General features: G+C 43.4%; 1 protein-coding gene across 4 annotated transcripts in view; it reads left to right on the forward strand.

Annotated features, from left to right (window-relative positions):
• Positions 1–14,366, forward strand: part of CEP112 (centrosomal protein 112) — a 224,113-nt gene that overhangs the window by 136,272 nt on the left and 73,475 nt on the right. For all 4 annotated transcript variants that reach the window (XR_014153298.1, XM_081849579.1, XM_081849578.1 and 1 more), the window contains one exon: positions 2,080–2,310. Coding sequence is in view for 3 of the 4 variants with exons in the window: in XM_081849579.1 (XP_081705705.1) it covers positions 2,080–2,310 (231 nt within the window). In the remaining variant the exon portion in view is untranslated. The remainder of the gene's footprint in view (positions 1–2,079; positions 2,311–14,366) is intronic.

Consider the following 14,366-nt stretch of genomic DNA (forward strand, 5'->3'; position numbering starts at 1 on the left):
GCAACTCAAGTGATAAGTGTTTTGACAAGTAAGCCACAGAAGGTTTAGAAACTTACATACCTGAAATGATTTAATAAAGTGAAACAACTTTTTTTCAGATTATTTGTGCTGTGCACTATGAAATACGTTAATTGCAATGGATAGCTATTTGCTGCTGCTGTTTATCTCTCATTTATGCATGCTTGTGGTCTCCACTCCCCAACTGCCAAGTAACCACGTAGCTATAATGTTTGCTCCTTCTAGTCCACATTGCCAAGCTCTGTAAGCGAGGGAAGGTAGAAAGCTGCAATTATGTATGTGAATTGCATACTAAACCATTTCTTTTATCAATTGAATCTTGAGATATATTTGTTGTTATTGCTTAGTCGTTTCCGACTCTTCGTGACCCCATGGACCAGAACACGCCAGGCACTCCTGTCTTTCTTGAGATATATAGAGACCTCTTAATAGTAGCATAGTGTAGGGGGTCACGGGGACAGTTGTCCCGAGTGCAAAATTGTTAGGGGGCACAAAATTTCAGCACCCAATGCTGCCTCAATACAGCTGTAAGCTTCCATTGCTGGGCTTGGTTGAAAACAGCTTCTCCATGCGAACCAGGAAGTGACCTCTCCAGGCAATTGAATGACTCTTCTTATCTCTGTGGCTGTGATTTCCTGGGTGACGCAAACACCGTTAGGCAGTTGAATGCACATATTCCATCGGTTTCTATCCCTCACTCCCACCCTCTGCACGGCCCTGGGCACTGGCAACCCACGCTACACCACTGCCTCTTAATGTATATTGAACCAAGTGTGTTTTACAAACTACTTCTGATTGAGTGTTGATGGATATGATGATTCACACGAGTGAGTGCATGATTATAACTCTCCATCTGGAAGTTCTTCAGACTTGAATAGAGTACCCACAGTCAGCAGTTCACAATCTCATCCCAAAGCAGCCTTCCTTGCCCTAAATTCTACAGGGTAGGCTTGTTTTTGAGTCCAGATGTCACTGGTTAGTATGTGGGAGAGGGCCTTCTCTGTGGTTGTGTGTAGCTTTTGTAGCTCCCTACTCTGGGAGGTTAAAGTGCTCCCCACCCTACAGTTGCAGGCACTGTACTTGCTGGATTAAATAGACCTTTGCAACTGCCCCTGAATTTTTTAAGATTATTTTTATCTGTTGCACCTTTCTCTTTTTTAATGTTTGATTTTTATTGTTTTTTAACTGCAAATGCAGTGGAATGGCAAGAAATACCGTATTTTTCCATCTATAAGACACCCCCATGTATAAGACGACCCCTATTTTTGGACATTATTTTTTAGGGGGAAAACCTAGTCTTATACATGGAAAAATACAGTAAATAAACAAATGCAACTGAATTTTTTTTTAAAAGACCCTCTCCATTTCTCAGTACACGTGCGTTAATTTATTTTTAATTTGCAACAGGTGTGACTAGATACTATTTATAAACAAGTTCATGAGTTTATGATATGCAGTATTTGTGCAATCCAAAGGCACAGATCCTTTTGTTGTTGTTTTTGGAGGCCTCAGAGTTGCTAACATTTGCTATAAGTCGTTATGAGGTATAAAAATAAGAATTATTTTCTAGTAAGTGATTTTCAACATTGCATTTTCCAGTTTTCCCTCGACTGTCTCAAGAGTAGGCCCACAGTCTACAATCTTGAGCATGCTTTTTCCTTGGAAATAAGTCCCACTGAAATAAATGCAACTTTTTCCCTAGTGAAATGCATGGATCAGGATGCGAGAGAATCTTGTTTCCTGATTTCGTGAAATATTACGGAATATTATGCTTGTAGCAAACCTCCTTTTAATTCACGGCTTTATGGATTACAGTCTTGAATAGGGAGCTTTAATGTGAGCACAAAACATGTCTGCATTGTGTGCCAGACTTTATATGTTGGATGTATTTTAACAGCGCATATACATACCTTCATACACTCTCACTTCCCCATAATTTAGGGAAATATTTTCACACCTATGATGTGGTAGTTCTCTACTCAAAATGCTCATCTCATGTGTTTGTTTTTAGTAGAAAAACTAAACATAAAAAGTAACTTCTACTATATTACTATTTTAAAGATCATCTCTGATATGGAAGCCCAGATCCACACACTGCGAGAAGAGCTCATTCAAGTGAATACACAGAGAAAACAGCAGCTAGTTGAACTTAGCCTTCTTAGAGAAGAAGAAAAACAAAAAACTCTTCGGGATCATGAGACTGCCATGAACAAGCTGAAAGTTGAGTCAGAAAAGATGATTCTAGATCTGCAAAAGTCTAATGCCACAGAAATGGAGATGGCACTCGAAAAGGTAAGCACGAAAACAGTACCTGACTTTCCCATTTCTAGGAAAATGACTGTGAAACCTGCTTCCTCCCTCCCTTCCTCTCTTGCTGTGGCCAAGGGAAGTAGACAAGGGAATAGGTCAGAGGTTTTCAACCTTTCTCAGTCCATGGCTGCCTGGAACTACATTTTTTCTGCCGCTCCCCGTGGCCAAACGTGCTCTGAGCCTCAGAAATCCAGTTATGTCACCCCTTGCCTGCAGAGCCATCCCTTTTCAAACACCCTCCCTTGTGGAGTTTTCCCTCAGGCTCCTCTCCTCCCCCCTCTTCTTGGGAGTCCTCCGGGCAGCTGCCCCAGGTCTCTAAGCCACCCACCCCACCCCAAAGAGAGGTGTCTCTTCATGCAACCCCACCAGGGGTCTGGGAAGAGGATGCCAACAGCCCTAGCAGCCTGATGGGGACAGAGACACAAGAGGGCATCAGAGGAGGGAGAGAAGGAAAGAGGGATAGAGGCCAGTGTTGACTGTGGCACCCCTGACCATCATTTAAGGCACCCTAGGGTGCCACGGCACACTGGTTGAAAAACCCTGCACTATGGTGAACAGCAATAGAGAGACATCTCCTTCAATACAGTGGTGCCTCGCAAGACGAAATTAATTCGTTCCGCAAGTCTCTTCGTCTTGCGAGTTTTTCGTCTTGCGATGCACGGTTTTCCATAGGAATGCATTGAAAATCAATTAATGCGTTCCTATGGAAACCGCCTTCCCCCGACCTCTTCTGGCGGGCGGCATTTTAAAATCGCCGGGACAGCGGAGGACTTCTCCGCTGTCCGGGCGATTTAAAAGCCCCTGGGAAGGCAAGCAGGGGGGACAAAGACTTTTGCCCCCCGCCTGCCTTCAGAAGAGGTCCAGGACAGGCTTCGCGGACCTCTCCGCAAGCAGCGGGAGCGCTCCTTGCGGAGAGTTGCCAGCGCGCCCAGGCTTCGCGGCCCCACCGCCCGGCTTCGGGACATCGTTCCGATGCCAGGCGGCGGGGGGAGGCTTTCTCGCCCCGCCGCCCGGCATCGGGACGATGCCCCGAAGCCGGGCGGCGGGGGGAGGCGTTCCTGCCCCGCCGCCCGGCATCGGGATGATGCCCCGAAGCCGGGCGGCGGGGGGAGGCTTTCCCGCCCCGAAGCCGGGCGGCGGGGGGAGGCTTTCCCGCCCCGAAGCCGGGCGGCGGGGGGAAGCGTTCCCGCCCCGAAGCCGGGTGGCGGGGGGAAGCGTTCCCGCCCCGAAGCCGGGCGGCGGGGGGAGGCTTTCCCGCCCCGAAGCCGGGCGGCGGGGGGAGGCTTTCCCGCCCCGCCGCCCGGCTTCGGGACATCGTTCCGATGCCGGGCGGCGGGGGGAGACTTTCCCGCCCCGCCGCTCGGCTTCGGGACATCGTTCCGATGCCGGGCGGCGGGGGGAGACTTTCCCGCCCCGCCGCTCGGTTTCGGGACATCGTTCCGATGCCGGGCGGCGGGGGGAGGCGTTCCTGCCTCGCCGCCCGGCATCGGGGCATCCTTCCGAAGCCCGGCGGCGGGAGGAGGTGTCCCCGCCCCGCCGCCAGGCTTCGGAGGAGGTCCGAGGACAGCGGGGAAGACGAGCTGCGCTTCCCCACTGTCCCGGAGATTTCCCTATGGGCTGTCGTCTTGCGAAGCAAGCCCATAGGGAAATTCGTCTTGCGAAGCGCCTCCAAAACGGAAAACCCTTTCGTCTAGCGGGTTTTCCGTCTTGCGAGGCGTTCGTCTTGCGGGGCACCACTGTAGGTGGTGACTTCAGCAAAGTGAATGTATTTGTAATAAGGGGGATCCTGCTGAGGGAGTCTGTCAGATGGCAAGGGTGGCTGCTCACGAGTAACCAGGCAGGACTCTGACCTGTCTTTTACAGGTTTTATTTAGGTGCAAACTATTTACAGTGCAAAACCCCAAAGTTCATGTCTGCCTCAATCACTAGCAGAATCCGGGAGTGCCTGTTTCCTGGACCTCCTCCAGCAGAAAGGCCTCGTTACACCCAGCCTCTTCCTTCCCTCTTTGCGCTTTAGACTTCTGCGCAGGGTGGGCGATGGAAGGGGCATGCTTCCCTCCTGGCCGGCTTTGCCAGAAGTGGTGCTGAGGCTCCCACCAGCATCCTCTGGTCCTTTCACCTCTTCCCCACTGGAGGTGGGGTTTTACTCATCACCGGAAGAGGAACTGCTTCGCATGATTTTCGGAGGCTCCCTGTGACACAACTACCCCTTTGTTTCCCGTCCCTGTTCTGATGGCAGTTCCTGACAGAGTCATACCCAGGGGTTCCCTAAAACTAAGTGCCAGCGTTGTGGACAGATGTATATGTGTATGCCTGCAGTATACACATTATATACATTATTATAATGCCCAACATCTCACCATATGAGTAGGGTCATTTTGAGCACTTTAAATTGCACAGAATTCTTAATGTAAATTAAGAAAGCCTATTGAACTTGACATTTTGATCTCATTTGTTTTGATTTTACTTTATTCTTTTGGGAGTGAGGGCATTGGCCACTGCTGTGGCAGATTCTCTGGTGCTGCTTTGACTTTATCTTGAATCCCTGATATTTATGGCCCTAATAAAAATGATACATTTTTTGTGGCTCAGTGTTAAAACTGCGTTGGAACTTCTCAAAATGCTTATCTCCATTGGTCAACATTCAGGTGTTTAAATGTTTTAGTGTGTATTAAAACACAATCTGCAATTTATTACAAGATGAAATGTAGCAACCAAATGGGGCAATTTGCATATAGAGTTGGAACAGCCTTTGTGAAACTGACATTTCATTTACCTGCATCAGGTTCTTGGTCTATAATTTTAAACAGCATTCTAAGGATTACGTTGGAAATCTGCCAGCCTGAAACCATTAAAGGCTGTGATCAACAATTCAGAATCTTTTTTGAATTTAAAGAAAGCTGCACTTGGCATAATTATTTAAAGCCAAGGTCAGAGAAAGTATTTAAACCTTTGAAATTCATAATTAAAGGATTAATATTAACTCATGAAGACATTGTCATTTTTGCTTAAAAGTTGAATTTGAATCTCAGTTCTTTTCTTTTCTTTGATCTTTATATATTTAAAGCATAGCAAAAGGAAAAGTTAACTTCTCTCCAAATTAAAGTTGCATTGCTTCATTGCTGTGATATATTGTCAACTTCTTTAAAAATGGCTGACTTTAATAATAATAAATACAACCAAAATAATTTCTGGCGTCAGCTGAAAAAGATAAGTATTTGCTAGTATTTGCAGGATAGGGATCAAAGTTAAATCCTTCTAAGCCCATACAACAAGTAGACACTTTAAAGGTGCTGACCTTTAAAGCCCTAAATGACCTTGGCTCTGTATACCTGAAGGAGTGTCTACCCTCATTGTGCAGCTGGGACACTGAGGTCCAGCTCTGAGGGCCTTCTGGCATTTCACTCACTGTGAGAAGTGAAGTTACAGAGAACCAGGCAGAGGGCCTTCTCAATAGTGGCGCCCGCCCTGTGGAATGCTGAGATAAAGAACTACACAACTTTTAGAAGACATCTGAAGGCAGCCCTGTATCAGGATGTTTTTAATGTTTGATGTTTTGCTATCTTTTTTATATTCTGTTGGAAGCTGTCCAGAGTGGCTGGGGCAACCCAGTTAGATGGGTGGCATATAAGTAAATAATAATAACTACTACTACTACTACTACTACCAGAATGGATTACTTCCGGGTTTCGGGGGTCTCGCATGTGCAAAAGTGCTAAATCGCGCAGAAGCGCCAAATCGCAACCCGCGCGTGCACAGACGCTGGTTGCAAGCGTGCACCCCGCACGGATCACATTCGCAACCTGAGCGTCCACTGTACCAGTTTAGGATTGCAATTTCTTAATGTTTCATAAAAGTGCAGAATATCAAAATATCCACCAGATATGAACTTCTGCTGTGAAATAAATAGTGGATAAGAACAAACATAAAAACAAGGATCACAGATAACCCTACATAAGGTTGAATAATATCTTAAGACGGGTATGGGAATTAGATTGGAAGCGATTAACCAAACCGGATCCTGATTAGCTTAGCAAATGTGCTAGCAATTTTATTGCTGCACCACAGCAAATGAACATTTCTGCACAAAACAACCTCAGCAAGATTGAAGGAAATGTATTTGAAACTAGTACAAAAATGGCACCTAGCACCGATTTAAATAGGGGGGGGGAGTACAAAAATTGCTTAGCTAGATTAGATGCTGGGGGGGGGGCTTGTTTATCCATGTGTGGTTGGAACTGTGAGAGGGCACCCAAGTTCTGGAAGAAGCCCTTTCAAGAGACAGCTGGATTAATTGGGAAATATTGCAGAAAAGTCCAGAACTGGCTTTATTGGATCTGTCCAAAGGGGAAAACCCAATCTTACTGTGTAATAATTTGATTGGATATTTTTTTAGTAATGGCAACACTGTTGATAGCCAGATGCTAGAAAGAAGCCAACAACTTAATATACAAAAATAGTGCTATGTGATGTGGAAAGTAGCACTTAACGGAAAAACTAAGGCAAAGACTACAATTTGAAGGGGTCAGAGGAAAAAAAGAGACATTTGTGGTGGACTGGTGCCTGGTGCAATATATGAATGCAACCTCAAAAGAGAGACAAATACCAGCCTTATTCTGTAATTTGTGGTCACAATAACATCAATGGACATCTTTGCATTGTGTGCAGTTTCATGTCATCCCAAAGGACTCAACAAAGGATATAATTCCATATCCATAATCTCACTTGTTGCATTGGTCACTGGTTTGGGTGAGGGGGTTACTTTGAATTTGAATTATGATCTTTCTTTCAGCTTTTTATTTCATGTAATGTTAGAAAAGCAAATATGTATATATATCAACCATCCTACACTTTAAAAAAAATATACAGACTGGGTATTGTATTTTGTCTGACTTCTTCAGAACACAATTTTTTTTTTTTATGAGCTTGGTTATTAGATTTATGTCATGCAATATCTTAACATATTTAATACAATTAGATTAAGATAGAATTAATTTGTTTCTTCTCTTCAAATATATATATTGGCATCTGATAGGCAGTCATTCTAGTTCTACTAAATTATGATATATATTGTTTTGACATATCAATATGCTGGAGGTAGGTCCTACTGAAGCTCAGATTGCACTAACAATTATTGTTGAAGTGGGGTGGAAGCAAGGACTTTGCATTACGTTGCTGCTGATATCTCCTTGGATATTTTGCAGCTGTGGGGTGGCGGTTCAGATGGAAAGCAAGTGACAATGGAAAGGTCACTTCCTTTCCTCTTGCACCTTCTCGGGAACAAATCTCTCTTCCCCACAGTGGAGAAGGTGCTGTTAGAGCTTTGTTACACACACAGCTGCCGTGTAATGTGTAGTTTGCCTTTCTGTCTGACAGATGTTACGGGTTGTGTCAACAGAACCTTTGGGGTAAACATTAGTTAGCCAGGTGTAATACAATGAAAAAAGCTCATGTGGATTTGTGAGTTTGCTGGACATTAGTAAAAGAAAGAGATCAGCTGTAGTTTTAAGTGGGTGCAGATGTGATTTTTGGCAAAATATATCTGTTAGTAACATTCGTCTTTGGAATTTACTTGGCAAAGAAAATAATCATTCAGAACGAATGACCCTAAAATATCAGTTGACATGCTAACAATACTCTAAGGAAGCAACCTTGGAACACTTCAGACATCTCATAAAACAGCTGTATTTTGAGCCATGTGCATTTTGAACCATATGTATAATATTTGTGTGTGTGTGTGTGTGCATGCGCGTGCACAGATGCTTGTGCATTTTCTGTCCCCAAACACACAGTGCATGCACCTTCAAAAGGATACCACACTCAGTTCACCCTCTGGAGATGCTCACTGTCTCTTACAACACTAGAAGCTGTCAAATCTGCGTGTACTGATGTTCTATTCAGTGAGAACAACTCTTGGTCACAGTAGCATGTTTGCAGCATGCTACTGCACCAAAACTATGTGGTTTAAGGCCATGGTATTGCAGTTGAAGTCATATATATCTTGTTGCTGAACAATTTGCAAGAAGATGTTTTTCATTCCATTGGTTTCTGAATTTTAAATCACCTTTTAAAACCTTGCATTGTTTTTCCTTACTCTATATGGCATCTGCTTCTGTCCCATTGCTAATACTTCTATAGACAAGAATGGTATACTTGCTTGCAAGTGCATCTCCATTTAGCGCATGCGGAAGGTAGCCAGGCTCGATTAAATGGCATGGATATCATGCTGACTCATGTTCTTGCACTCTGGACATCATCAGGCTGTGAAGAATGAGAGTAGCAGCTTCCCTGATCAGAGTTCTGCCTTCCTTCCCCTGAAATCCCATATATAGATAGTTGACAATCTCTGCTCATCATTGTTGCCATGCTATTCTGCTAGGTCTGGAAGAATGATCAGTGCAAGCCTTTATTGTGTTGCCACATTGTTCTGTAAGAGAATTTTCAAAGTGGCCATTGCAAAAGAGGCAGGTCTACAGCGGTCAGCAAACTTTTTCAGCAGGGGGCCAGTCCACTGTCCCTCAGACCTTGTGGGGGGCCAGACTATATTTTGAAAAAAATAATAAAGAACAAATTCCTATGCCCCACAAATAATACAGAGATGCATTTTAAATAAAAGGACACATTCTACTAACATAAAAACATGCTGATTCCCAGACCATCCGTGGGCCAGATTTAGAAGGCAATTGGGCCGGATCTGGCCCCCGGGCCTTAGTTTGCCTACCTACGGTCTACACACTGAAAACAGATCAGGTTTACATGCTAATCACAGCATTCTAGCACAAAAACCCTGCAACCCCCAATTTTAAGTTTGAAGTTGGCAGTGTAGAAACCGTACTCAGTTTTGCTCTTATCTGAAGTTTGCCTGGATTTCAACATTTCATTTCATTTTCATTATTTACTTTAATTATCTATTTTGTTTGTTTGTACCTTTTTAATGCAAATGTCCTAAGGAAAAGCAGGACATTCCAGTATCAAATCAGAAACCGGGATGGCTTCTGTATATAGGGACACTTGGAGGGTCTAAGCTATAGCTGGGAGCTAAAGCAGCTCTTTAGTATGGGACAACCCTTTTAATGTTGGAACTCCCCCCTCTCTCTCTCACCCCACAGTCCACCTCCATGTTGCCACAACTTTTTCTTTCTTTCCTAGAAATAACTGTAAATACCTGTCTTGGTAAGATTCTCCTGAGATAAAACAGCAAGTTGTCGGCTTTTCCAAAATATCCTTATCCATTGTTTGTGTTTTGTTTTTTCTTTGCGTAGCCCCAAGCATCTATTATTTAACATGCCGTCCTTGCTTCATTGAAAAGCACACTACATCAGCATACAAATGCTAACTTACCTGGGTTCATTACATCCTGCAGCTTAGCATATTTGTGTTTGTTTGCAAAATCCAGTATTTGAAAGCCACGTATATGCATTAGGAACCGTAGATCTCGCATTTGACATCTACAAAATCTCTGGCCATTATAAACCAGTTAGGTTACCACAACGCTCTTCAAGTCAGCTCGGCTTGCATGTTTCGTCCAAAATGCTGCTCGCTTTGAGGAATGTTCTTTCTTTTTACTTGTACTCGTTCTGCCTTCTTTGGCTGGATATGTTATGGTTACCAGATTTTTTAAAATGAATCTGGGGACACTTTTTTTTTTTTTTTAACTGAGTAGCAACAGGGAGTCAGTAGTAGGGATGGTGAAGCAAAAGACCCTGGGCCCAAGCACACATGCATATTGTACAGTGGTGCCCCGCAAGACGAATGCCTCGCAAGATGGAAAACTCGCTAGACGAAAGAGTTTTCCGTTTTGGAGGTGCTTCGCAAAATGAATTTCCTATGGGCTTGCTTCGCAAGACGAAAATGTCTTGCGAGTTCCTGCGGGGTTTTTTCCCTCCCCCCACCCCTTTTTCTAAGCCGCTTATCCGCTAAGCTGGTAAGCCGCTAAAAGCCGCTAAACCGCTAAGCCGTCAATGGGCTTACTTCGCAAGACGAAAAACTGCTAGACGAAGAGAATCGCGGAACGAATTCTTTTCGTCTTGCGAGGCACCACTGTATAAAGGTGCAAAGCCCTTCTTTCACACCCTGTGAAACATAAATGTGCAGAGTTTTTAAAAAACTGAGCAACGGCGCGCCACCCGCCGTGACTCCTGAGCCTTCCCCAAACTCCTGCCCCCTTCTCCCTTTGTTTTGACAAATCGGGGGTGGGGGGCTCGGGAGTTGCAGGCAGGTGGCCGTTGCTGAGGAGGGGTGCAAGGCACATGGTTTCTCTGCCAGGTAAGATGTAAAGCCCTTCTTTCGCATCTTGTGAAACATAAATGCGCATAGTTTTTTAAAAAACTGAGCAACAGCCACCCGCCTGCGACTCCCAAGCCTCCCCCAATCGGTCAAAACAAAGGAGGCAGGGGGCAGGAGATCTGTACTGCCAGACATCCCCAGTTTCCTGTTGGCAGTGGAGGCGGTGGCAGCAGTCAGCAGCTCAGAGCCAGCCTGGTAGCGCAGTTGGCTCTGGCTGGCTTTAGGAGCTGCTCACTGCCGTGGCACCCGCCATTTTTCCTCTCTGGAAGTCCCCATGTGATGTGTTGCACACAAGACACATGGGGACTTCTGGACAGGAAAAATGGCAGGCGCCACAGCAGTGAGCAGCTCCTGCAGCCAGCCAGAGCCAACTGCAGTACCAGGCTGCTTCTGGGCTGCTGAGGCTGCCACTGCCACGTTTCCCAGGGATAGATTTGCAAATCTGGGGACATTCTGGGGACGGAATTTGTCCGGGGACAGATTTGCAAATCGGGGGACGTCTGGTAACCCTAGGATATGTAGGATTGTTTCTCTCAATAATTCCCTTTCTCGGCAATTGAATAGTTCTAACCAGAATGTTGGATTTGTCCTGCGATGATGTTTACTTCAAAGCTATGCAACAAGGCATTGAAGTGAAAAGAAAGTGGCAGGCTTCCGGCCAACTTCCATTTCCCTGGGATTCTTGCTAGATTAGGAGGACCTTGTCTGATCCACCCAGTAAGACACTTGTTAATGCAAGAACGCATATGTAGAATCAGTTAACACAGGTTGGCAGTGGCTTGAACTATGAAGAGGTTCTGAGTGTGCATTTTTCCTTTGTAAATTTAAATTGGTGGACCACAGGGATTCTAAAGGCCAGGGAAGACTGATGTCAGGCCAGTCCTGATTTAGAGTACATGTTTCAGAAAATTGTTTTCTTCTTCCTTTGTCTCACCCTGACTTGAGAAATGTAAAAGATTTTAAGGATGGTGGGAATGGCTGCAAAACCAGGAGTTGCGTAATTTGATGCTTTTAGGCCTACACAGTCTTTTAATGTGGAAAAAAACCCCCAAAGTGTTCCAAAATGACTTGCAGCTGCAGAACATGTCAGGGAATAAAAACCACCTTCATTAAATGGGTGAGAAAGAATTATAATTGTTTTGAAGTCTTTATGATCAGCCTGCATATGTTTCATTGTAATACGATACTAAAGTGCCTCAATTACGATTTGTATATTTTGGTGCCAGAAGGTTTTTTCCCCTTATGCTAAATTACTAAGTTCTGTCAGCTGTTGGGCTGTCATACAGAGATACAGTAAATCACATTATATTTTGTCATGGATTACACAGAGAAATATATTTGGAAATAGAGATCAAAGTACTTTTACAATCACATTTGAGTATAGGAAGGATGTTTAGCTTGTATAAAATCTGATTTAGGTGAAACTGTTGCCATTCTGGTGTGAATTTGAAATAAATTGGAGTGTGTGTGTGTGTGAGTGATTGAATTGGAGTGTCTTTGTGTGTGTAATATATATGAATGGAAGACAAATCCTGAAAACTGTTTTCTTTTTGATATTTAGTCTAGAGAAGTTAATTCTGACCTACAGCTGCAAACTGAGTGCAGATAAACAATGAAATACTGAAAAAGTAGAGTCTCCAAAAAGTCTTATTTATGTTTTTAATTGCATTCATGATTGAGCAATACATTCCATTCTACTTTTAATTGGGATTTTGCTGGACTTGCATATCATTAGTCATTGGTTTGGTAATGCTTTCTGGCTTTGTGAAGTTGCACTATTTTTCTTTTTTGAAGCTTTTGTTCTATGTAAAACTATTTAAAGTAATCCAGTGTAATCTTACTAAGGAACATTGATTACTTCATATCATGGATTTTGGCTGTACTTCAGAAAACAGCAGGAGATTTTGCATGACTTATCAAAGGCATTTATTAAATTATTAGAGTGCGCACACACACCCTTTTGTTAACATTTATATTTCATAAAGTATTTCCCACAAAACTCAGCACTATTTTTTTGCACTAATCACACTGATTTCTTCTTAACTATTAGCATCTTTACAGTTTGGTTTGCAATTAATTCACAGTTTCAACTTCAAAAGAAGCTCTTCCGTAGGCTTCTACAAAATGGTTTGCCTTCATTCATTTTCTTGTTACTTCTCCCCTGTCTCAGAATGAACCTATGCCTGGGTGCATGCAGAACATCAGCAGTTTGGAGACTGAGCAGATTGGCTCAAATAGGGGTAGGGAATATACCATTGGTCCAGTATGCCAAAACCTTCTCTCCATACACATACCTGTGGGCCAAGTTTGACAGATGGGTGAGGCTGCCCTATCATCACCTTCCATCACAATGGCATCACATGATCCACTAGCGAAAAGGGTGAGCAGTGCTTCCTGAGCACTGACCATCAGCTGATTGTCATCACAGGGGAAGACCTGTTTTTCCCATATCCAGGATAGCATTAAAATTTGGGAGTTTTGCTATTGACTTCGATAGCAGCAGGACTTACATATTTGCAAAAGTATTTCTAAACTGCCGATTCATAAAATGCCAGGGCGGGGTGAAATACCATTAAAAAATAAAAATAAGGTGACCGGCTAATCAAAAATAAAGAGCTGCAAAGGCCTGCTAGCATGAAAAGGTCTTCAAGAGACAGTTGAAAGTCAAAGCAAGGATGCCTGCCAAATCTCTGCTAGAAGAGTATTCCGCAGAATGGGGCTGGCAGTACTAAATGCCTGAGGCCAGCTAGGCCTCTGTAACACGCGGGACAATTAAAACCTCACCTCTGAATGATCTCAGTGATGTAAGGGCTCGGGCAGTCCTTAAGGGCTCAAGTTTTTCAGGACTTTGTACAAGAAGAACCTTGAACCTGCCCTGGCAGTGTATGAGCGGCCAGGGCAGATGTTTTAGTAGAGTAGTTACATGCTATCTTTTGAGACCATGTCTTATCTCTGATCCTTTTTAGGATATATGGTAGAATTAGCCATTCTTGGAGTAATTTTCTTGACATGAGTCAAAACTATTCAGTGCTCCCCCCCCCCCTTTTTCGTATAGGAGACTTCTGTAAGGAAGTTTTTTAATTATTATTTTTAGAATATGGACCCATTTACATTAGCCCTTTAATGTGCAGTTCTTTGCTATACATCAGAGAACTGTTGCTTCTTCCCTGGAGCAAGTCTTCCTTCTGTAGTTCCCTCCCTGCCTTTTAAAAGTATGCTTATATTTTTACTCAGCTAATTAGAGAATATTAACTCATATAGAACGATTGCCTTACCATTGTGCTTTTTAAAATATTGTTAAATTTTATTTCATTGTTTAACCGGCTGAAGCCTGTTCTTTGAAAAATGCATTGTGGAAAACATACTCAGAATGTGCTTACTGGAATTGAAGGAAGCCATTCACATATAAACTCCATAAGGAAAGAGGCCAGAGGTATTTTGGGGTGGGGTGGGGGATTAGATCATTTCTGAAAATGTGACCGAGTTATTAATTCTTTATTATTTTACTGAGTGCTACATTTGCTTGTGAAAAATCATCCCATTTAGCAACTTGATAACTAAACTACAGATCCTGCCTTTTGTATTAGTCTTCAGTCCATTTTTGTGGAGCAATTGAGTCATCACATCCATGAGAACTTACTGAGGTTCTAGAAAATCAACCTCTTCATCATTAAAAAGTTATGACTTCATGTTTACTTATCCTTAAAATAAGGGTTAAAATGTAATACTAAGTTAAAGTCCCTTACAGGTGT

This window comes from Podarcis erhardii (genome assembly GCF_964252035.2).
Source record: "Podarcis erhardii genome assembly, chromosome: 2".
NCBI lineage: Eukaryota > Metazoa > Chordata > Lepidosauria > Squamata > Lacertidae > Podarcis > Podarcis erhardii.